The sequence below is a fragment of the Anabrus simplex genome, chromosome 1 (assembly GCF_040414725.1).
Source record: "Anabrus simplex isolate iqAnaSimp1 chromosome 1, ASM4041472v1, whole genome shotgun sequence".
NCBI lineage: Eukaryota > Metazoa > Arthropoda > Insecta > Orthoptera > Tettigoniidae > Anabrus > Anabrus simplex.
The window spans coordinates 726,265,801-726,290,155 of record NC_090265.1 but is presented as its reverse complement, the minus strand read 5'-3'; the positions used below and the strand labels follow the sequence as shown (position 1 = coordinate 726,290,155).

Below are 24,355 nucleotides of genomic sequence, written 5' to 3'. Positions count from 1 at the left end.
CGTTACCAGCTGACAGTAGAGTCTTGGCTTTCACTGGTGCTGCATCCCCTTTCCTCTGGCCATTCCTTACACACACACAATCAATCTCTGGCAAATTTCCGCTGCTGTAACTCCTTCACAAGAAAGAAATTTCGTAATTAGGGGTTGCGCAGTGGAGGGGTGCACCTGTTGCTCCGACATGTGAGCGTTACTGAAAAAAAAAACGGCGGGAAATATCTAACAGAACGCTCTCCCCACTCCTAACAATCCCCCCTAAGCATAGCAGAAGCGTGGGGCCAGTCCTACCAACTATTGATATTCAGGAACAAAAATCCTTTTTATATTTGATCGACCTTCATAATGTCTGAAAAGAGCAGTATTTCACTCATATATTTTTCCACTGTATATTGCATACTACCAGAATTTTGCATTTTAAGACATTATACTCCTACATTAAATATGTAATTAAAAATAAAATTATAAATTAATTTTGTTAAAACTTTTACATCCTTTTCGCCAATTTTGGGTCCTTTAAGAAAAATATATTTTTAGGTCTTTTTACAGGTCTTTTTTAGGCAGGTCTTCAACTTCAGAGTACATCCGTTCGGACAGGATAAGAGTGTGTTTGGGAGGCAGGCTTGTTTGTGTAATTCTTGTGAATATTTAGCATGTCTAATTGAAGTGTATGGAATTTATATGATTATGTTCTTACGGAAGACTCGGGTTCTGAAATTGAGGACGAGTAGTTAAAATCCGTTTTAGTACACTACCTGATCAAAAGTATCCAGACACTAACTGGCGGTGAGATAGTGGCCCTTGTGTTGAAAGCGAAGAATAACGGCCGAGATGATCAATCGTGCTGACCACACGACACCTCATAATATGCAGGCCTTCCAACTGAGCAGCGGTCTCTTGGTAGGCCAAGATTATTCAGGGCTGTTGTGCCATGGGGTTTTGTTTGCTTTACCTGTGTTACGTTCCCTATTATTGGATATTAGTAGAGGCATGATTTTTTCGCATTAATGTTTGAACAATTTAGTGAGAAGGATACTCATTTTCGCGTTATTTCGCAAAATAGACATTGCCGTATCGCTTTAATAAAATTCTAAAATTAATCATTGTTTCCTTAGTTGGTTGGCTGTGGGAAGGTATCCAAATCCTAACCAATAGAAAAAAGAAAAATCTTTATCAGAAAGAGGTCTTGGAAAACCTAGTCTTACTATCACTGATCGTTGATTGTGGAGGTTTAATTGATGGACTGTATATACCTGGTGCATACTTTTGAAGCCGGGCTGAGTGGCTCAGACGGTTAAGGCACTGGCCTTCTGACCCCAACTTGGCAGGTTCGATCCTGGCTCAGTCCGGTGGTATTTGAAGGGGCTCAAATACGTCAGCCTCGTGTCGGTAGATTTACTGGCACTTAAAAGAACTCCTACGGGACTAAATTCCGGCACCTCGGCGTCTCTGAAAACCGTAAAAGAGTGGTTTGTGGGACGTAAAACAAATAACATTATTATTATTTACATGCTTTTGAAGCCTTTTCCGGACTGCAGGGTCGTCTACCTTCTCCAGCGGGATGTTGGCTTTGAGTAGCATCGCTGTTGTTTCGTGAATAAATTCTATTTTTTCACTCTTAGCTTTCTTTTGCATATTTATGCGAGTTCTATTGTTGCCTGCCGTTTCACTGTTGGAATGCTAAATTTACGTTCTGAATGTTCCATATTTTTAAAACAATGTTTTGAGACGGTATCTCTTTTCTCCCACTCGATACGAACATTACAAAATCTACACATTAAAATATTGTTTTCCGAAACGTATAAACCTTCACTCGCAAACTGTTTAGCTCTGCTGTGCACCGTAACACTTGTCGAGCGACCCATCTTCGCTACTGTCTGTGATCACTTTCTTAATTTTGACCACGAAGCCGAATTACACCAATCAATTGTGCTGCTTGTAGATGTCATTAGAGATTACAGGATTGCACAATGCCGTGAAAAGTCAGGCTGGGGGGGATTACCAGCCACCACAAGAACATTCCTAACATTTCATTTGACAAGAAGCCTGGAGCCAACCCTTTTTCTTTGATGCCATGTCTTAAAGAGATTTTCCAGAACGTTAATGATAACATATTTCTTTCCTGTTGATGAATCTTTGTTCGCTCTTCCTTTTCTTTTCATACATAATCTTGGAACAAAATGTCAAGTTCGTTATTCACTACAGATTTCGCTGTAATATCGCGCTTATCGTGAAATAATTGAATTTCGCTTTAAAATGGCCTTATCGCTTTAATTCGCGAACATAATGTCCATATTTTCTTAACCAGAAACATATGATTCGTAAAGATATCGCAAAATCGCTTCAAAATATTTTTTGTCGCGTCTATCGTTAATGCGAAAAAATCATGCCTCTAGATATTAGTATGGGGTTGGTCCACCCTTTGCCATTAAGATGGCTTTAACTCTGTTTGGGACAGTTTCAGTGAGGTGTCTGAATGTCTGTGGAGAAATGGCAGCCCATTTTTCCTCAAAAGGCAAAACCAGAGAAGGTAGTGAAGTTGGACACTGGGGTCTGGAGCAGAATTGATGTTCTAACTCATCCAAGGCTGATCCATTTGTTTCAGGTTGGGATTCTGTGTAGGCCGGTCTATTTCAGAAATGTTATTCTCCACAAACCATAGCAGCTTTTTGACAGAGTTCACTGTTGTGTTGATACGAACAATTATCTCCAAACCGGTCCTCTACTGTACGCAATACACAATGGTTTAAAATGTGCTCATATCCTTCCACATGTAGAGTTTTCTTAAGCGTAGTAAGGGGACCACACCCTTCTATACCATAACACTATCTTCACTGTTGACACTATACACCATTGCAGGTAATATTCTCCAGGCATACACCAAACCCAGACCCTTCCATCAGTTTATCACAGGATATAGTGTGATTCATGACTGAAATCACTCTCTTCCAGTGATGCATTGTTCCGTGGCATCGCTCTTTATACCACCTCAAGTGTCACTTAGCATTGACTACAGAAATGTTTGGTTTATGAGCAGCACCTCGACCATTGTACCCCATTCTTTTTAACTCCCGATGCACAGTGAATGTGCTGGCTGGACTGCTGCTAGCACTTTGGAACTCATGACTGATTCCTTCCGCTGATTTGTTGCAATTTTTTACAATCTCACTCCTGAATGCTGGACTGTCCCTGCTCGTCATTAAGTGAGGTCTGCCTGGTCTTGATTTAGCTGTGGTGGTTCGCTCGCATTTCTACTTCAAAACCACATCACAAACGGTCGACTTGGGTAGCTTTAGAAGGGTTGAAATGTCCCCGATGGATTTGTTACTCAGGTGACGTTTGAAGTCATGGAGTTCTCCTGACCAACCCATTCTGCTGTTTCTTATGGGAGTAACGGAGTTCCACTCTCATTTGACAAGCGAAGGACTCCTTGGAAACAACTTGGTGAACAAAATGGAATTCAACGGGGAGCTGACAATATTAATGGGGATTATGGAAGAAAGAAAATAGAAGTGGCTGAGTCGGCAAAGAGGATGCATCTCGATGTGCGAGGAGTAAATGATGTTTGGGTAAGGGGAGATAACAAGGAAGAGATTATAAAGTGTACTTGACGGGTGTTAAAAAGGGAAAGGCAGAGTATGGGGTAGGGCTGTTCATCAGGAGTACTATTGCACGCAACATAGTTACTGTTAGGCACGTAAATGATTGAAGTGGGTAGATTTGGCAGTTGGAGGAATTAGGTATTCACCGTGTGAGGGTGAAGATGAGGATGAATTTGAAAAGTTTTATGAAGCATTAAGTGACGTCGTCGTCAGGGCCAACAGCAAGGATAGGGTACTGCAAATGGGTGATTTCAGTACGAGAGTTGGAAATAGAACTGAAGGATACAAAAGGGTGATTGGTAAATGTGGGGAAGATATGGAAGCTAATAGGAATGGGAAACATTTACTGGACTTCTGTGCTAGTATGGGTTTAGCATTTACGAATACATTCTTCAAGCATAGGGCTATTCACCGCTACACATGTGAGGATGGGGGTTACCAGATCCATAATAGACTATATCTTAACAGTCTTCGAATTCAGGACATCTGTTAGGAATATATGGGTTTTCCTGGGATATTTTGATGATACAGTCTGACCTGTAGTGAACCAGGTATCTCTAGGCCTAGGGTAGAGAAAGTGAAATCTGTCTGCAAACGAATAATTGTAGAAAATTTCCAGGACAAGGAAATTGGAAGTACATGGATATGATTAGTGAGAAGTTCCGCAAAGTTGATAGTGAGCAGGTTCAGGATATAAAAAGAGAATAGGTGGCATACAGGGATGCTGTAGTAGAAACAGCAAGGGAATGCTTAGGAACAACTGTGTGTAAAGATGGAAAAAAGCTAACATCTTGGTGGAATAATCAAGTGATCTTGTAAATGTAAAAATAAGGCGTATCAGAAATGGCTACAAACAAAGGCTGATGCAGACAGGAAATTGTATGTAGATGAAAGAAACAGAGCGAAACGAATAGTTGTGGAATCCAAGAAGAAGTCGTGGGAAGATTTTGGTAATAACCTGGAAAGGCTAGGTCAAGCAGCAGGGAAACCTTTCTGGACAGTTATAAAGAATCTTCGAAAGGGAGGGAAAAAGGAAACAAACAGTGTTTTGGTTAATTCAGGTAAACTCGTAATATATATCAGGAAATTACTGGACAGGTGGAAGGAATATTTTGAAAATCTTCTCAATGTAAAAGGATATCTTCATAGTGACATCACGAATAAGCTATTTTGCTTTACGTCGCACCGACACAGGTAAGTCTTATGGCGACGATGGGATAGGAAAGGCCTAGGAAGTGGAAGGAAGCGGCCGTGACCTTAATTAAGGTACAGCCCCGGCATTTGGCTGGTGTGAAAATGGGGAAACCACAGAAAACCATCTTCAGGGCTGCCGACAGTGGGGCTTGAACCCACTATCTCCCGATTACCGGATACTGGCCGCACTTAAGCGACTGCAGCTATCGAAGTCGGTCACGAATAAGCAAGTTCGTAGTGAGGAGGATAATGATGTTGGTGAAATTATGCTTGAGGAATTGGAAAGGATGGTAAATAAAGTCCCGTAGTTTACATGGATCATCTGCTGAAAGGTATAAAGTGGCAGGGAGGGATTCAGTTAGGTGGAAATGTAGTATCCAGTCTGGCCTATGCTGATGACTTGGTCTTGCTATGAAAATTAGCCTTTTGAAGACTAAATTGATGTCAATAGGTAAGAAATCTGAGAGAGTTGAATGTCAGATTGGTGATACAAAGCTGGAACTGTAGATAATTTCTAGTATTTAGAATGTGTGTTCTCCCTGGATGGTGAGATTGAATCAAGGTGCAGTATAGGTAATGCACTGAGCTTGCAGTTGTGGTCAACAGTATTCTGTAAGAAGGAAGTCAGCTCCCAGATGAAACTATGTTTACATTGGTCTGTTATCAGACCAACTTTGTTTTACAAGAGTTAAAGCTGGGTGGACTCAGGATATCTTATTCATAAGTTAGAAGTACCAGATGCGAAGGTCGTGAGAACAATTGCTGTTACATACAGGTATGAACAATGGCAGGAGGGTACTTAGAATGAGGAGATAAAGGCTAAGTTTGGAATGAACTTGATGGATGAAGCTGTACGCATAAACCAGCTTCGGTGGTGGGGTCATGTTAGGCGAATGGAGGAGGATAGGTTACCTAGTAGAATAGTGAACTCTGTTATGGAGGGTAAGAGAAGTAGGGGGAGACCAAGATGACGATGGTTAGACTCGGTTTCTAACAATATCAATTATCAGTCAATCAATACTGATCTGTATTTAGGGCAGTCGCCCAGGTGGCAGATTCCCTATCCGTTGTTTTCCTAGCTTTCTCTTAAATGATTTGAAGGAAATTGGAAATTTATTGATCATCTCCCTTGGTAAGTTATTCCAGTCCCTAACTCCCCTTCCTATAAATGAATATTTGCCCAAATTTGACCTCTTGAATTCCAACTTTATCTTCATATTGTGATATTTCCTACTTTTAAAGACACCACTCAAACTTATTCATCTACTAATGTCATTCCACGCCATATCTCCGTGGACAGCTCAGAACATAGCGCTTAAGGCTGATGATGCCCCTAAAAGAAGGTGAAACATGAACCTAATAAGACCCTATAATATTATGTAAAAGTTGAACCATAAGATTCTTGGCATGTATTGAATAGGTGGTCTTATTAAATATTCTTGTAATATTCTTGATATATGGTCAACTTCAATATGGAACAAGTACTGTATGAGAGTTGTAACTTGTAACATACCACTTAGTCGAGCAGCTCGTCTTATTTCTCCCAAGTCTTCCCAGCCCAAACTTGCAACCTTTTTGTAACATTACTCTTTTTTCGGAAATCACCCAGAACAAATCGAGCTGATTTTCTATAGATTTTTTCCAGTTCGTGTATAAAGTAATCCTGGTAAGGGTCCCATACACTGGAACCATACTCTAGTTGGGGTCTTACCAGAGACTTATATGTCCTCTCCTTTACATCCTTACTACAATCCCTAAACACTCTCATAACCATATGCAGAGATCTGTACCCTTTATTTACAATCCCATTTATGTGATTACCCCAATGAAGATCTTTCCTTATATTAACACCTAGATACTTGAAGCGATCCCCATAAGGAACTTTCACCCCATCAACACAGTAATTAAAACTGAGAGGACTTTTCCTATTTGTGAAACTCTTTACTCACGAGTTACACTATATTGTTTTACCTTGTGTAAACCTGTCAATGATTGTGAATGAACAAGTGTGAAGTCCATTATTTACACTTCAGTAGATTTGAGGAAGTTTCCTCTAAACTTAAAACTTGCTCTATGTCCACTTTCTTTGTATTTCTTTCCATATTTTAATTTTTCTTCAGGTTTTGTCTTGAAGGTTGCTCATGTTGGTAACCTCCTCGGACAAAATATTGGAGTTTAAAGAATTGGATATGCGCAAGTCCTGGTGGAGCGTGTCTTGTGCTGATGAATGTTGTTCTTTCTGTTCTAGATGTACGGAAGTTGTACACCAATGTGGGGGTTATTGGCCACAGAAAACTGAAGGAGTATCCAGTGTTGCTAGAGAGAGGTAAATTGTGAACTATCACTGTGGAACTTTCTTCTGTGCTGTTAGCTCATACATGTTTATATACTTTAATTTGATATTTGTTGAGATGAGAGCATGGAAGCACATGGAGGCACTTCAGGGCAGTAGGAGCCATCTATCCCCTCTATTCTCTCGCCAAGAACAGCTGATATTACTCATATGCTCAATTGCACCATATGTACTCCCCATTAGGGGAGGATTTAATACGTGAATATTTCTCATAATATAGGTTGATTTGCTCTGCTAGGCCTTCATGATGTTGGGTGTCCAATGCCCCAGGGTCGGTTGTGAAGGTTCATCGCCGTGGCTGCGTATCTTCGGTTTAAAACTGCCATAGTGATGACTATGTCCCATGCTTAATCAAGATTATGTAGGTCCATGGTTTGCATTTTGCTGATCGTCCCACACTGATTTGGAGAAATGATGGCTGATGTCCTCTTGGTTTCTCCAGGGCAGATAGCTGAAACTAATGCCAAGCTTTAAAATTTGCGCCAGCAGAATTAAACACACATGATCATTTCTGTTGGATCATACTTAACTTATCGCTTGATGGTTTTAAAGAATGCATTCGATGATATTAATTTACTTTATGCTAGGTCTGGGTTGTAGAATTATTTTACAGTATGACAGGCAAACAATTTGGCTTTGTGCGAGCCGAGTTAAATCTCGTCAAATATCGCTGTCGACCTTCCTAGCCTTGGCCGCATGTGGAATAAAATTTGTTCCTCGTGGCTCTAGTTGACTCAAAGTTCTTGCCTCATAGAATATTAGAATAAGCAAAGTCAGTCAATCAGATATATCAATCTAAGGAAGATTGTCTGCTTGCTGTTTAAATTAGCTCACACACAAGTAAATGTAACCGTTCATATTAATTCCTATTGGTTCTTACCAGCATCTGAATGGTCATTGGTTCATTTGTTAAGCTGCAGAGTTGTGCGCATCCAAGTTCGCTGGCCGGTGTTGCGTGCTTGCTTCCTTGTTCGTCGCTCACTGTTGGAAAATGAAAAAAATAAACCTCTCATTCTTGGCTAGGTGCTTGCTAGAGAGAGAGGGGGGGCGGGGGGGAGTGCAGGCTTTTGGAGGTGGTTCAGGGATACCTCCTGAGTATATTGGTATAAGGGACCCATGGTGTCCGGTGGCTCATTACGGAGTAATAACGTAATTACAATTTATTTGGTTTGTTACCCCAGACTATAGAAGATCTGGAGAAATTGCTGAATGGTATGGACAGAGAAAAGTCATAAGAAAATGGAAAACAAGAAACAAACCGCTCCCCACTTCGTCTTGTCTCGCATTAGCACCGCCCACTTTAGTCCCTCCATCTTTACCCCTGCCATCAGCGGCTGACAAGGTCACCTCCCAGTTGTCATGCTCGGTTAATATACAGAGTACCACTTTTATATTATAACAAGCCTGCACACCAGCATGAAAAGTTCCAACGTGGCCAGCAGAAAGTAAATTGTCACCTCACTTCCAAATTCTTGTTCAGGTTCTTTCTCTTTGATCTTTATTTTAATTTGGATTTTTCTTTGTTTCTAGACTTAACATGGTTTACGTGTTATACACAGTTGACAATAGCAAGACCTCAAAAGGCTCAATGATTCCATGTTGAAGTTCACCGCAACATTAAATAAGATTAACCCACATCAAAGAAGAATTTTAACATTTTTATCCACTTTATTATATGTGACACATAATTTGGATTTCACCACATCAAGACCTTGTGTTTAAACACAAAGAACAATTTTAAAACTTTAGTGATCACCTTGTCCAGAATGTGTGATTTCACGACTTGATAAATGCACTGTTTACTCATATTTTAATTTGATTTTTCACTTTAGATTTTAATAAGTTATACACTAGTTTCCCATAGGTTTTATTCCATTTTTCTTTTAATGTTTAGTGTTAATGGTTTAATACTGATGGCATTAGCTGAAGTTGTCCAATAATTGGATGAAACATGTACTAGTACTTGCTGTAAGATAATAATTTTATCTGAATATATGATGTATTGAATTGGTGGAACTTTTACATTGAATTTGTACTGTTAAAGTTTGTCGGTGGAATTCGGCCTTACACTGTATTTCTTCTTGTAGCTTGGACGGTAACACGAGGTTCTTATTCAGATAATTCAAAGGAGAGGAAGCTGGACGCTGTCTCTGGTAAGATATAACTCGCTTTTCTTACAAAAAATTTAAACCCCAAGAATATTGGGCAGCCTACCAGTATATGGTATGTGAATTTCAAATCTTGAATATAAAGTTTTGCTCGCCTACTTGGTAAAATGAGACCATGTGAGGGCTGAACCCCCATCGTTGTCTGTTGCTACGGCTGTGGTGTTGGAAGTATGCACATACTGACCTTGCTTTTTATTTTTGGCCAACATTACAAATAATTTGAGTGACGTTTCTGTACAAAGTAACAAACATGCCAGTTGGGACCATACAAAATGTTGTCTGAATTAAACATTTTTATGTACCCTTTCTGTAAATTTTGAGCAGGTTCCTGTAAAATTTCAAAGAGAACTGACAAGGCTTTAGTGTAGGTACTACAATATTTAAGGCTGTGGCGGCCTTGCATTTTTTAAGAACTTGGAACATAGAGTTTCACCGTATCCACGCATTGGTATGCAAATGTTCGGTCTTTCATACCTTTGCAAACTCACATTCTCAGTCGTGAACTGTCACTGGTATAACATATGCTCAGTTTGTTTGTAGAATTGCTCTGTTACCATATTAAAATGAAAGGTAGTTGGAGGCCGTGAAAATAATAATAATAATAATAATAATAATAATAATAATAATAATAATAATAATAATAATAATAATAATAATAATAATAATGATGATAATACCCGTGTGGGAATTTACCGGTTACCTCCATCGGGCTCATCCCATTGGAATTGGGGAAGCTCGTTGGCTCTGCCGCCAGCAGAGTCATAGGGTAGTAGGGAAATAAAATACCACTGTGAAAAAAAACCGGTCCCTGGCCAGGGTTACGGCGAAGACTGGTAAATAACCAGAAGCCAGAAAACATCCTGAGGCAACCTCTAGGGCTAACAACCCTAGTTGTAAAAGGATGGGTACCCGTCCAAAGCAAAGTCAAGTCAAAAAGCATGATGGCACAACATTTCAAGAAACATACCCCAGGGGGTAAATCTTCGGATAAATTCCTCGTCGTGAACGCCACGGCACACAAGTCTCTTTCGGATTCTGGGGGAGACTCGACATCATGCAAGAGACGAGTTGGAGCGTCTCGGTGTACCCCGAAGAGTCAAAAACTCGGGCCAAAATCTAAAACCTTTCTAGCAACTTTCAACATAAATTCACTTACACAAACTGGCAAGCTGAAAACCCTCACCAAAGCTCTTCACGAAAATCAGATATCCATAATGGCCCTACAGGAAACAAGGTACCCAGATGAAGAGATTTTTGAATCCGAAGGCTACCGATTTTTCAAGAGCAAAGCGCAAAGAGGAATCCTCAATGGAGCTGTGATGCTTGGAAGCGCGTTTGCTGTTAGAACCAAGATCCTTAAATCGGTTGCATATTTTGAACCTGTGAATGACAGATTGGCTATACTCACAATTAAAGGCGCAAACAAAACCTGCGCCCTAGTTAACGCACATGCTCCTACAAACGATAAGAAAAAGTCTGATCCAGACGAAGTTGATAATTTCTGGGACCTACTGGATGAAAAATTAAACAAAATCCCCAAACACCATGTCAAGCTTCTTTTGGGTGACTTCAATGCCCAACTAGGTCGTGAACAGAAGTACAAGAAAGTTATAGGAAATTACCCTGCTCACAAAGGAACCAATCCCAACGGCAAAAGACTGGTGTCCATTTGCGAAAATCACAACCTGCAGGTCATGTCGACCCACTTTCGCCATCTACCCAGAAAGCAAATGACTTGGCGTTCTCCCGTCCAAGCTCTTGGAGAGTTCCAAATTGATCACGTTGCAATCTCCAGGAGAAACAGCCCTGAGATTATGAATGTCAAGGTAAAGAAAGGCCTCAATGTGGCCTCAAATCATTATATGTCTCTTACCAAATTCAAACCAATTCCCGCAAATACAAGGAAGACATCCAAACAGATCACACGCTTCGACAATAATAAACTTCGGCAAAGGGTCGAGGAGTTCCAGGAGAAGGCTAGACCAAATGCCTGTGACTTTAACAACGCCAGAAGTCTCCTTGTTGAGGCCGCCAAAGACGTTGCAGAAATCAAGAGAAGCAAAAAGCATGGCTGGTGGAATGGTACCTGCTAATCAGTCCTCCAAGAAAGACTCAATGCGTGGAAACAGTACTACTCTACGAAATCAGAAAATGATTGGGAAAGCTACAAAACCCAACGTGCCCAAGCAGCTAGGGTGTTCAGAACTGAGAAACGTAAATACGAAAAATCTCTCATTGAAAAGATAGAACAAAACTTTAGGAAGAATGAAAGCAGAGAGTACTACAGAGCCTTCAAATGCAAACTCACTGGCTATAAACCACCATCTCTGCTTTCAGCGAAAGGACGGCACACTGGCGACGTCAAATGAAGAAAATTGCAGCATTCTGGCAAATTACTTCAAAAATTTACTTAATTGCTCTAAACCGCAAAGCACCATTGAGACCAAGGAACCCTTACTCAGGTACCCAGATTCCAGACCACCTGACAGAGATGAAATCAAGCGCCACATTGACCGTCTCAAAAATAACAAAGCACCGGGGGAAGACTCAGTAGTAGCAGAACTATGGAAATATGCCCCAGAGGAATCACTTGATATCTTGCAAAAGCAAATAGAAGAAATTTGGAACGAGGAGACCCTACCCGAAGATTGGAAAATAGCTTTGATCCATCCATTACACAAAAAAGGCAGCATGAAGAACATCAACAACTACAGAGGAATATCTTTGCTACCCGTGACTTACAAAATTCTATCACTTGCCATCCTGGAGCGTTTGGAAGCACAAGTCGAACATCAAATAGGTGAATACCAAGGAGGGTTCAGAAAACTTCGCTCAACAGCTGAACAGATCCAAAATCTCAAAATGATCATCAGATATTGTACACTAAGGTCCAAGCAGTATGTGTCTGTCTTTGTGGACTTAAAGAAAGCATACGACTCCATTGACCGGGAAGTCCTGCTAAACATCTTAAATGAATTTGGAGTTGATTTGAAACTGCTGGCATTAATTAGAGCCACCCTGACCGATACAAAATCCAAGGTGAAGTTCCACAGATGTCTCTCGCATTCCTTTGACATCAAAACAGGAGTCCGACAAGGTGATGGGCTATCACTGATACTCTTCAACTGTGTTCTTGAAAAGATCATCAGAACCTGGCGGGTGAGATTACAGGAAACCAACTACAGTCCATTGAGAATAGGAACCAAATCCAAGGGGATCGCAACAGACTGCTTAGCATTTGCCGATGATATTGCTGTTCTCTCAAACAACATAGAAACCGCTAGAGCTCAAATTGAAATTTTAAAGGAAATTGCCGAACAAACTGGTTTGCAGATATCGTTTGAGAAAACAGAAGTAATGACTAACATCAAAGAGGCTTCACCAAAACTCCATACAAAATACGGGGACATCACCCGAGTAGACAAATTCAAATACCTGGGTGAGATCATCATGAAAAATGGACTGGACAAAGCAGCACTTCAGGAGCGAGTATGCAAACTGGAAATAGCCTACCAAACATCCCGCACAATCTACAACAAAAAATGCCTTTCCCAAAACACCAAGATACGTCACTATGAAACAGTTCTGAAGCCAGTAGTTCTATATGCAGCCGAAACCCTGCCTCTAAATGCCAACAAAGGACTCCTTGAAGAACTGGAGAAAAGAGAACGCAAAATTGTGAGAGGAATCTTGGGATCAAAGTACAGAAATGGAATCCATCAAAAGAGATCCAACAAGGAAGTCTACAGCAAAATAGAGAAAATTACCGACACAATCAGAAAAAGACGGGCACGATTTTACAGTCATCTGAAAAGAATGGACGGAAGAAAGTTAACTAAAGAAATGTTTCACTTTTTTTATTCAAACCCCAAAACCACAATTCCCTGGTTTAGAAATACCAAAGAAGACCTGCAAATGCTACATATCTCAGCTGAAGACGCCCTGAAGACGCTGAAGATTTCTTCCGCAAGGAAATATTGACGAACGGGCTAAACCGAGACGAGCAACCGAAGGGAAGACACGGTGCCCCTTGGACAGAGGAGCGTAAGCAGGCCCACTCACAAAAAATGAGGGAAATTTGGGCTCTAAAGAAGGCCAAGTTCAGTGTCAAATGCAACAAGACTTAACGTGGTCCTTGATGGCCCCAGCGAATTATATATATATAATAACAAATAAGAAAGAAAGAAAGAGGGGGAAAACGGATAAAGAAGGGGAGGGGAGGAAACGGAAAGAAATACCTGCCTAATGACAAATTAATGAATTAACCAATAGATACAACATATTGCAGAATTATAAAAGGAGAAATAGGTAAACACACGTCACAAGAAAAGGAGACCTTCAAAGATGAAGTCCATTGATTAAACAAACAAAAAAATGACATTAACAGAAAACTGCATCTACAAACAGTCAATCGGTATGTAGGATAACATTAGAAGCGTTCACTAGCCTAGCAAGAGTTGCGATTATCCGACAGGCTTGTTCAATGACAGTCTCATTCAACCTTGAATAGTGCGACATAAATCAAAACCACAGTTCATGCAAAACCTTGAAGAGGACTCAGAAAGCAGTAGGAATCGAACATGCACATCACAGAAAACTTGAAACCTTGTTCATTCTTTGCTATCATCTGTAGACCGATGTGTTACGGAGTCTTGTGGATGTGCAGAGGTGAAAGAAGGTGCTGGGGTGAACAAGTCTCAAAATACGAAATTAAAGTTAAGATAAAATTTAACAAGGTTATATTTTCTTTGCAAAATCAAGAAATAATAAGAATGGCAGGTACAGAGTAGCAAAGCAACCAGTCAAGAATGTACAATTACAGTGTTACAGGATTTGGGCTCCGAGAGCCAGACACATAATTCTTGAGCTATAAGCCCAACCTTGCGCTATACAAGATTCAACAAAGGGGCAGAAGACCCCAATCATGCCCAGGAGCTCTTGCTCCCAATTACACAGTAAAGCCTCCTCGAGGCACGCAGACATCAAAATTTTAAGAAAGAGCAACCCGCTCTTAAAGTTCAAGCCTATCAAAGGCCACACCAAATTCTACTTTCAAGCTGTCCTCCAAGTACATGAAAACAGGGGTAAAAATACCCAACCTACTGAGGCCTATTCATTAAAGAAACAGGAAAATTACATGGCCTCCAAAAAACCAACTTGAGACGAGGCAAAACTGCACTCCTAATATACTTTACTAAAACCTACCTGGCACTAGGCCGCTAATGCAAGGGCTAATCCCATACTAAAGAGGTGACTTATATAAGAAAACGATTTACATTACACTAAGGAAGAAACGGTTGTGAAAATAAGTTCACCTCAACGCAATATGAGTGGGAGCTCAAGAGGGTTAAGCACTCTCTATTCCAATTGTAGTTTAACAAGACAGAATTTAAATCAAGAGTCTTTTACATTTTAGAGGAAGGTTACATGGTCAAAGGCTTCGGACTTGCCCCGAGAGTTAAACTGCTGAGCTAGCAAGAAAAGAAGTTATTAAAAGGCCATTACCTGGTGGTTGAACTGCTGCCCGAAGAAAGAGGCGCTTCCTGCCCCCTGCTACATAATTTACACACTGATAGATGTTACTGAAGTGGCGCGGAGACCCGAAAATCAGCAGTTTATATACCCTCGTGGAAAGTTCGAGGCGTTTCAGGAATGAGAACACCCGCCCACAAGCCTTTTATTGGATAATGGCAAAAACTACTACACTAAACGAAGAAGAAACACCTTATTGGTGGAAAATTAATTACAGAAATTCCTTATTGGTCAAATTCAAAACGGGCGGAAAGAAAGGGTTAATATTGCCAACTTAAACAATGATTGAAAGAAATTTAACAAAGAACAAACTTATGAACCCAAAATTTCTCCAAAAACACAGTTCTTTCACTTCGCACTAGGGTGCACAATTGTAGTTCTTCAGTAGTGTCCTCTAGAAGAGAATGTTCACACTTCTTACTACAGGCAAAACAAAAATACATCGAAAACGACCCAGTTCAGAAACTTCAAAATTTACAAGTAGGGACATCTTCTGAGAAACTTGAGAATTAACACTGTGGATAAAGTTCAGGCTTCCTCCAGTAGAGGAGTTTCAACTGGCGCAAAGTTTGAATTAGCGGCGTGGAGGTGTACCACCCGGTACACGATGAAAAAAGATAAAGTCTTTGATTGGAAATGGCATGCTCCCCCCTTAGTATTTAGAGAAATAAAACTGCTCAAGTTCCATATTTAAAAAGGTAACTAAAAATGTTAGTCATACCTCACTTCCAAGTTCATGATACTAGAGCAGGAAGGAAAGCTATATGCACAGTTTGATAATAACGAATGTAACACTCCACATTCCACCCTCTACACAGGCTGAAGTCCATCTCAATTGGATATGAGGGAAGCCGGGATTATGTAGGATAATGTAGAAGGTGAGAAATGAAGAGAGGAACGTTCAGCACTTTCTGGAAGAATTATAGATATTGCGAGAACATGTGGCAGTAGACTCAACAGTACAGCGTGACATCATCAGGAGTATCAGCTGACTAGAAAGCAGTTAGTTGACAAGACACGGCGGAGGTGATTAGCAGAGATGATGGAGGTTGTGTACGTGTGGCGTATTTCCATATCCTGTAGATATCGGCGATGAGGCGACTCCATTACAGTTGCTGAGAGAAATGCAGCTTATTTCCAATTGCCGTAAATGTCAGTGATAAGGTGAGTCCATTACAGAATGTAGTAAGAGTAAAAATAGGTCATATTTGTCTGATATGTGTTGAAAACAGATTTGCACATCATTCTGCTCAAACATTTTTCCCAGGCATCACTAAGTCGGTGAAATCAAAGAAATATCAGGTGTCGTCGTAAATACAGAAGAAGGGACAGTTTAATTTTCTTGTATTAATAATCATTATCATCATATACAATATCATCATAGTTGATCAACTCCAGCCTCCTGGGTGTGCTGTGTGCGCATCCACAAATCACTTTACAATGGCAAAAAATGAGAGTATCCTCCTATTCAATACATCATATATTCCGTCATTAGACGGAGCTTTAGAAGTCGGCGAGTAAACTAACATCCTCTTGGAACATTCATTCCATATATTTGCCAAACAAACCCCTCCTCCATCTCTCCAACTCACCAGCCCTCCCTTCCTCAAACCGGCCCTGCACCTCCCCTTCCCCCTCTGCTCCTTCCATACTAGCAAACACAGCCGAACCAACAATAGACTCGATCACGCGAACGAGACCGTTACTTTGAGAAGGCCAGGCCATTAGAGAGGACAACCACCTACTGCACACGATTAGAACTTCATTGAGGGTTTCCACTAGATTACTTACAGTTTACTATGCATCTGTCTTCTACCTAACACAGCTTCTCAATTTTTATACGCGGCCCTTCCGACCCCTTTATAATAAGGCAAGACACCAGCCAACGTTATGAAACAATAATGAAGAAAGGGACCGCTAGATTGAGAAGATATTGCTTTTCGCCTGCAGGTTATATCAGGCTTGGTTTCTCAAAAAGGTTTGCTCCCGCTCTCCTCCTGATCAATTTGATGTGATGGGTTTCTACTAGGATGATTTTGACAGCAATTTCAAACTGTTTTGTCATTTTTACTAAACCAATAATTTGTAAACTATGAGGTCCACAACCTCACCATGTGCTACTATTATTCATTTCCATCTGCTTCATTTGTTTTCTCATTCCCTTGTTTCTTAGGTTAACGCAGTTTTTAGTTTCAATTATTATTTTAAATTAACACCTGTTTCACTGAATTTTGTCGCAATAAGTTGTATTTTGCTCTGCATATTGATGTAAATATTGTATATTTGTGCTAATTTTGTTTCCGTCTAGGCTCCCTTTTGTTTGTTTTTTCATTTGCTCTTTCATTATATTTTTTAGCATTTTTTCAACTTATATTATGTAAATTATTCCAACCCCCCTAATTTTTTCACTGAAGATGGCTCAAGTGAGCCGAAACATGTTTGAATTTGTTTGCTCCATCTAATGACGGAATATATGATGTATTGAATAGGAGGGTACTCTCATTTTTCGCCATTGTAAAGTGAAAACCGTCAATACAGATAGATTCTAATATCCACAAATCACTTCTCTCATAACCTTCTCCCAATCGTGTCCTCTTTCTTTGACAGTTTTCTTTACTAGATCAGTCAATTTTCAATGGGGCTGCCCACTGATCCTTTTACTTTTCTTCCATATTCCTTTCCTGCAGTCCTGCTGGCACTCGCATGGCCATACCACTTCGTCTTTCCTTCTGGACCATCTGTAGTGAAGAGTCTCCTGTTTCCATCTCCTCTCCTGGTCGTCTGGATCATGGTGCAGCTTGGTGTTGTGAGTTGCCTTGCTCTTTCGCTGTCTTAGACTGCCTTGCTTTCTCCATAGTGTTCTGAAAACTTGTGTGCGTAAGTTTCTCAAAAACCGTAAAAGTAATTAAAACATTAATTCAAAAAAATCCAGCTACGTAAAATTGTCAGGAATATCTATTTTCAAACCTGCTTGCCCAGTAAATGGTACTTTGTCAAAAATAGAATCAGAATCTAAAGATCTGTTGCTGGTAAAACAATATCGTGAATACCACTGTCATCCTGATCACTATTGATATTTTCATGTTCACTAGGTTCACTTGAACTCGCTAAATGTCATTCTCTTTCAATATATCATATTTCTCCAAATCAAAGACTACTCTGAACGCAAGATGCCCCCACTTTTCCATTCACAAATTAAATCAGGCTTAAAAAGTGCTTTGTGAAATCCCACAAATGCCATTCTTATACAATATGCATTTTTAGACTATCTTTGCCTTCACGCCAACGCTGAATATTGGCTTTAGTTATGCCATATGTTATTTCGGCTGCACATTAATAACCATTAACCTAAAATTGGCATTATAATATCGACGAGAACCCGCTGAAAATTTGGCGGCTTTACCTGTCTCCCACAAAGTAGTGTCATTCTCTCTTTGCTATTTCCCGAGAACCAGTGATATTGCGCAGAGGCACTGTACAACCGGTTGCCGTGGCTAGCTATGTAGCCTAAGGCTTAATAAACATACAGACATTGAAGGTTGAGTTTTAAGCGTGCGTGGGGGGTGAAGGGAAGCAACGTGATTACCATGGCAGCTGCCAGTGGTGTTCATTACTGTTAAGTCATGAATGCAATATGACCCTTGATTTTTCATGTGAGATTCTGAGAAAAAAAGTCTTGGATTTGGGGAAATATGGTAATAATTTAGTAAAGAACACAAAATACCAAGTAATGAGGAAGCCATAGTATAAACAAACAGCAACTAGCTACATTCTTTTGTGTCTAGTTTGGCCATGCAAGGAGGATAAATACTTAAGAGTAACACTATTGCAAAGAGAGTTTCTTCCTGATTCCAGTGATGTGCAACAGATGACGTTTGCTTTAATTTCTGTCTACAATCAAAGCATTTAAAGCATAGCTGCACAAGCCTGAGTATGTACTTGGGCAGACAGCAAAGGAGTTAACATGGCTATACATGAGGATGGAGGTGATAGGATCTTAGCTTTCAGTGGTACTTGCTGATCCTACAGCAATTGTCTTACTCGGTGGTAAAATTGTGTTGCCTTGATAATTAGATTGTCCACCTCATATTTTTAGAAACAACAAAGCTAAAGTGGTATGGGCATATGATGAGAATGGGAGAAGAGATTGTGCAAAAAAAGCTTTTTCAGAGAAGTTAACAGGAAAGAGACCACGAGGAAGACCCCAAAAGAGGTGGGCAGATTCAGTGTGGGAGTGTATTGAGAAGAGGGGAGGAAAATCAGAAGATGTTCTTAAAAAAGGAGAAGAGTGGTGGAGTGAGAGGCAGTGATGGATGTCCTTGATTCACAAACCGACCCAGGAAGCTATAAACGAGAAATGAAGATGATGATGATGCTATACTGGCCAAGAATGAATGGGTCACCACATAAAGAAAGTCATTGCGCCAGAAATTTTCAACAGTATAACGAAACAAATTGAAACTTGTGCAATACTGCCACTCAGTGTCAAGAAGAACATACCCGAGTCCCTCTCTAAATATACACTAATGTACTCCATATACAAATCTGCTTGCTTAGAAAAGGGCCTTCAAGTTGCTACTGCTACTTACTACAGAGAAATTTCCAGGAAAGTACAGTTGCAGTTTCCACTATCGTCAACAGGGCCTCCATTATGAGTTTCTCCTAGCTCCAGAGGGGTCCAGAAAAATTTAGACACTCTTTGATAGTTTATATCTTTCGAACAAAATGACATTTAGTTGCAATTCTTGCATGGTAGCATAGTCCTTTGTTTTCTCAACAGATGATGGTCATGTGAATGGCGCAACAATCTTGCCATGCATTTGCAAGCACAAGAGTGCAGCAATGAATGAAGTAGGATTGTCGTTTGAGCAACGCAAGGCCGTATTGAGGTGGTACTGGAAGTACAAAAACATGATGGAGGTATAACGGCAATGGCGTAAATTGTCCGGAACTCGGCCGCCAACACGTAGAACAATTTATCGTATTCGGGATAAATGTGAAGCCGACGGTATTGTTCAGGATGTGCATAAGAAAAGGTCTGGCCGGCCAAAAACATCAACTAGTCCAGCTTCCACCGCTGCTGTGTTGCAACGTTTTACCAGGTCATCTGAAAAATCTGTGAATCAGGGTGCACGTGAAAGCGGAGCAAGCCGATCAACCGTACCATGAATTCTGAAGGTTGCAAAGTGGAAAGTGTACATTCCAAGATCGCTGCATGCTATGAACGAGGGCGACTCGGATCGAAGGATGGAGTACTGCAAGTGGTTTGAAGGCATGCTTCATGAGGATGAACGGTTTGCAGGGATGGTTATCTGGTCTGACGAGGCGCATTTCAAACTGAACAGTACTGTAAACTGCCACAACTGCGTGTACTGGGCTCCTGAAAATCCTCACGTTCCCATGAACAAACATGTTAAATCTATCCGGTTTTTTAATTAGTTTAATTTCGTGTGGCTATTTCTAGCCGAGTGCAGCCCTTGTAAGGCAGACCCTCCGATGAGGGTGGGCGGCATCTGCCATGTGTAGGTAACTGCGTGTTATTGTGGTGGAGGATAGTGTTATGTGTGGTGTGTGAGTTGCAGGGATGTTGGGGACAGCACAAACACCCAGCCCCCGGGCCATTGGAATTAACCAATGAAGGTTAAAATCCCCGACCCAGCCGGGAATCGAACCCGGGACCACCTGAACCGAAGGCCAGTACGCTGACCATTCAGCCAGCGAGTCGGACATCTATCCGGTGTTTATGTGTGCTGTGGTGTGGTCTGTCATCACAACGGTTTGATTGGCCCATTCTTCTTTGAAGGTACCTAACTGATGAGGTGGATCTTCATATGCTGCAAACATCGATTTTATCTGCCATCCAAGAGATGTTTGGAAATGAAAGATTTTACCTACAAGAGGATGGCGCTCTGCCTCACTACCAGAGATGTCGGAGCCTACTTGGATGAAAGTCTACCTGGACGATGGATAAGTTGAAGAGGAGCTGTTTGAGTACCCACTATGGTCTCCAGACCCTACACTTCTTGACTTCTACTTATGGGGGATCTTGAAAAGTGAAGCTTATCGACAGAAGCCAGCTACACTGACCGAGCTATGATAAAACCATCGTGACGTCCTTGAACACGTAAAATAACCTCCCCCCCCGCGTTCAAGAATCGTAATGGTGCGTCATTTTGTTCCATTAATATTGTCTATCAAAGAGTGTCTACTTTTTTCTGGACCCCTCTGTATTTTCTGTGCGAAATCTTCACTTTTGCAATAAGGCTGTTGTGTGATTATTTTTAAGCCTGATTTTTGTAATACTTTAATACAGTATTCTTTTCTTGTCTCATAAACATGAGAAGAATTTAAGTTTGCAAGACCATGCTTGATATAGCAAAGAAGAGGAGGAGGAATCGGTCATCACATAAAGAAAGAAACACATAAACAGTGTTAGGAAACAAATTTGAAGTTGTGCAATTCTTGAGTCTCGCTACTGCTACTCGGGGTCGGAAAGAACACACCCAAATCCCTCTCTAATTCTATATATGAAATGCTGTTATGTATGTTTCACAAAACTGAGGCTCTTAAATCCGAGGGAGTTGAAAGGTGCAGTTTGTACCAAAATCTTCCAAATTGTCTCAATAGTACAGGAAAAATCTTGCATTTCTTGACAAGTCAACGGAAATACATTTGTTTTCAAGATGAAATAAAATCAAATCACTAAATGACCATTTCAGTAATTGCAGGCAAAGGTTACCGTAGCCTACAATACTTTCTGTACTTGGCTTATTGTTGAACAATTAACACTTTCATTCACTTTCATTAATTCTGATATGTAATTTTCATCCTTAGCAATGTGATTGCATGCAGCCATGTTTGATTACTAACTGTCAAGTCAGAGAGTATACACTTTTTACGATCATGGAAGAATTTTGGTTCTCGGATCTTCCCCAGTTTTTCAATATTCTCAACAAATTCCTTACTCCCTGTGGGTGGGGGTTGCAGACGAAGATTTCCCCCAATGGCATCCCCTGCCTGTCGTAAGAGGCTACTAAAAGGGGCGACCTTGGTGCGGACATGGATTGTGGCTTGATATCATGTGTTGGACTTCCTGTGGATGGGATGGACTGAATACATTCACAGGTAATCCCTGCCTGTCGTAGAAGGCGACTCAAAGGGCATGTAGCCATGGTCCCCTCTTTATTTTTTAATTTTTTGCTTTTTGAGGGTTAGTTGTAGTATTAATAATCTTGACCATAATGGCCGGTATTGGGTCCGTATTGACTTAATCACAGTAGGGTGATATTAAGGGTATCGGCTTGACAACAAGGTTTTATATCGCTTTATATTATTCTTAATATCACCCTACTTGAATTTTACAAGAAAGTATTGGAACACCAATGTCACAGTGATGTCACATCACAACAGGACTCAGTGCTCAACATTTTATTGATATAGACATCATCCTACTGTGTATTATTGTACATGACAAGATGGAATTTAATTCCATTTCACCATCCATCAATTTTTAACATGTTACATTGTACTTGTCATTGTTTTAGATTTCTTAAAGGAGGCCCCCATTTCCACTAGGTCTTATTGTATTCACGAATTTTAACTTAACTAGCTGAAGAAGAGAATGTGCATATTCTCGAAACATGTACTAGATATAATGTAAATGTGAAAGGTAAATATTTAAAAAAATATAACGCATAGTATTGACTAGGCAGATCATCCATCTCTCTATTTACTGTGGTTAGTTGTAGACCGATGCAAAATTCTTGATGTGCATGCTGCTCGGAGATGGGCCTCTTACGTGTGCGATTGCGCCCAAAAGCCCAGGCAGTGACCACCCACAGATCGGCGGGCAGGAGCGTCACGTACCCTTACAGTAGTATTCGCCTGACAACACGGGTCCCCTCACAGCCGAATGCCAGAAGGACATATTATTTATTGTTTTTTAAATTTTCTCTATATTTAGTGCTCTGTTCATGCTATGGGGTACGTGCTATTACGGGTGATTGAGGAAGGGAGTCCCAGTGCTCATTGCCTCAGTCATCCCATGTTAGGCATTGTCCAACATCGGACCGCGGGCAATACCGGCTAAGACCAGGTGGGTATTGCCTTGCCTGTTTGGTTTGGCTACAGACACCCCTGATCGGAGTGGGTGGCATTCGGGGAGAATGATTTCGGGTATGGCTTCGAAACGTCCTCGACCTGCCGAAGGTGGTCTCCCACCGAAGTCTTTAACTAGTGATTCCTTGAGGGGTTCAACTCCCTGGGAACAAGCGCAGCTTGAAGGTACGGGATCCATCTTCTTGCCTAGGTTTCTGATTGCTACCAGAACTGACTGGAATGACATCAAGCTGGTGAAGTCTACTTTGTTTAGCAGGCACATAGAAGGTGTCTACGGTGAACTGGAAGATCTGAAAAAAATGTGCAACGGTAGTTTGTTGCTAAAGATGCGCACTGCCATTCAAGCTGATCTGTTGCTCAAGTACGATCACTTTGGTGATATTCCTGTCAAAGTGGAAGAGCACAAGACCTTGAATCTGGTTTGTGGAGTTATCTTCCACCGTAATCTCATCTTGAACACTGACGATGAGTTGATTGAAGACATGAAGCACCATGGCATGACACACGTCAGGAGCATTACATGCAAAGTCAACGGCGATGACGTTGCCACGGGTGCCTTCAGTGTCTCCTTCAAATTGTCAGTGTTACCAGAAAAAGTCAAGGTAACAACATATCACTGTGATGTGAGGCCATACATCCTGCCTCCCATGTGCTGCTATCAATGCCAGAGGTTCGGGCACATGGTATCTCATTGCTTGAATCAGTCTGTATGTGATACATGTGGCAGAGGAGCTCATGACGCGGAGGAGTGCTCAACTCCTTACAGGTGCAGTAACTGCCCTGATCTTCACTCGCCCCGAGATCGGAACTGTCTGGTATATCTCGGTGAGAAGAAGATCCAGGAGATCAAGACCCTGGATGGTCTTTTGTACCAGGAAGCGCGCCGTAAGTTCAATGTTATGAATGCACTCGCCAAGACGTTAGACTACACGATGATAGCACAGAGTCTTCCAGGTTCAGCTGTTGCTCCTGCGAGCAAAGCCACAAAGAGCAAGAGCTCAAAAGGGGGGACCACCCCACCTTCGACCACACAAAAGTCTGTGCCGGTTGGGACTCCTAAGCCAGCGCAGCAGGGGGGTAAGGCCAAGTCACCTCCCTCCATCTGGAGGGTATGAGTCTGCGCCAGCAGGTACGTCTGCTCCAAAACTTGCGCGCTCCCCTCGTAGGGGCACTTCCCGTCCCCAGAAAGCGTCGAAGTTCTGGGCGTCAGTCCCACTGTCTGTTGATGACGGGATGGACATCGAGCTGTCATCTACATCTACGAATGTAGATGTTGATATTGATAGTGTTTAGGTTTAAGAGCATCATGTTGCTCATAACCTATCATTCTCTCGTTTAGTCCACATTGTGTCACTTTTACATTGTAACGGTTATGACAGGCATCTTGCTGAGCA

At 41.1% G+C, this 24,355-nt stretch overlaps 1 protein-coding gene across 2 annotated transcripts in view; it reads left to right on the top strand.

Annotated features, from left to right (window-relative positions):
- Positions 1-24,355, top strand: part of LOC136857422 (protein artemis) — a 149,381-nt gene that overhangs the window by 99,486 nt on the left and 25,540 nt on the right. For both annotated transcript variants that reach the window (XM_067136073.2, XM_067136074.2), the window contains exons 9-10: positions 7,039-7,116; positions 9,231-9,296. In XM_067136073.2, the coding sequence (XP_066992174.2) occupies positions 7,039-7,116; positions 9,231-9,296 (144 nt within the window). The remainder of the gene's footprint in view (positions 1-7,038; positions 7,117-9,230; positions 9,297-24,355) is intronic.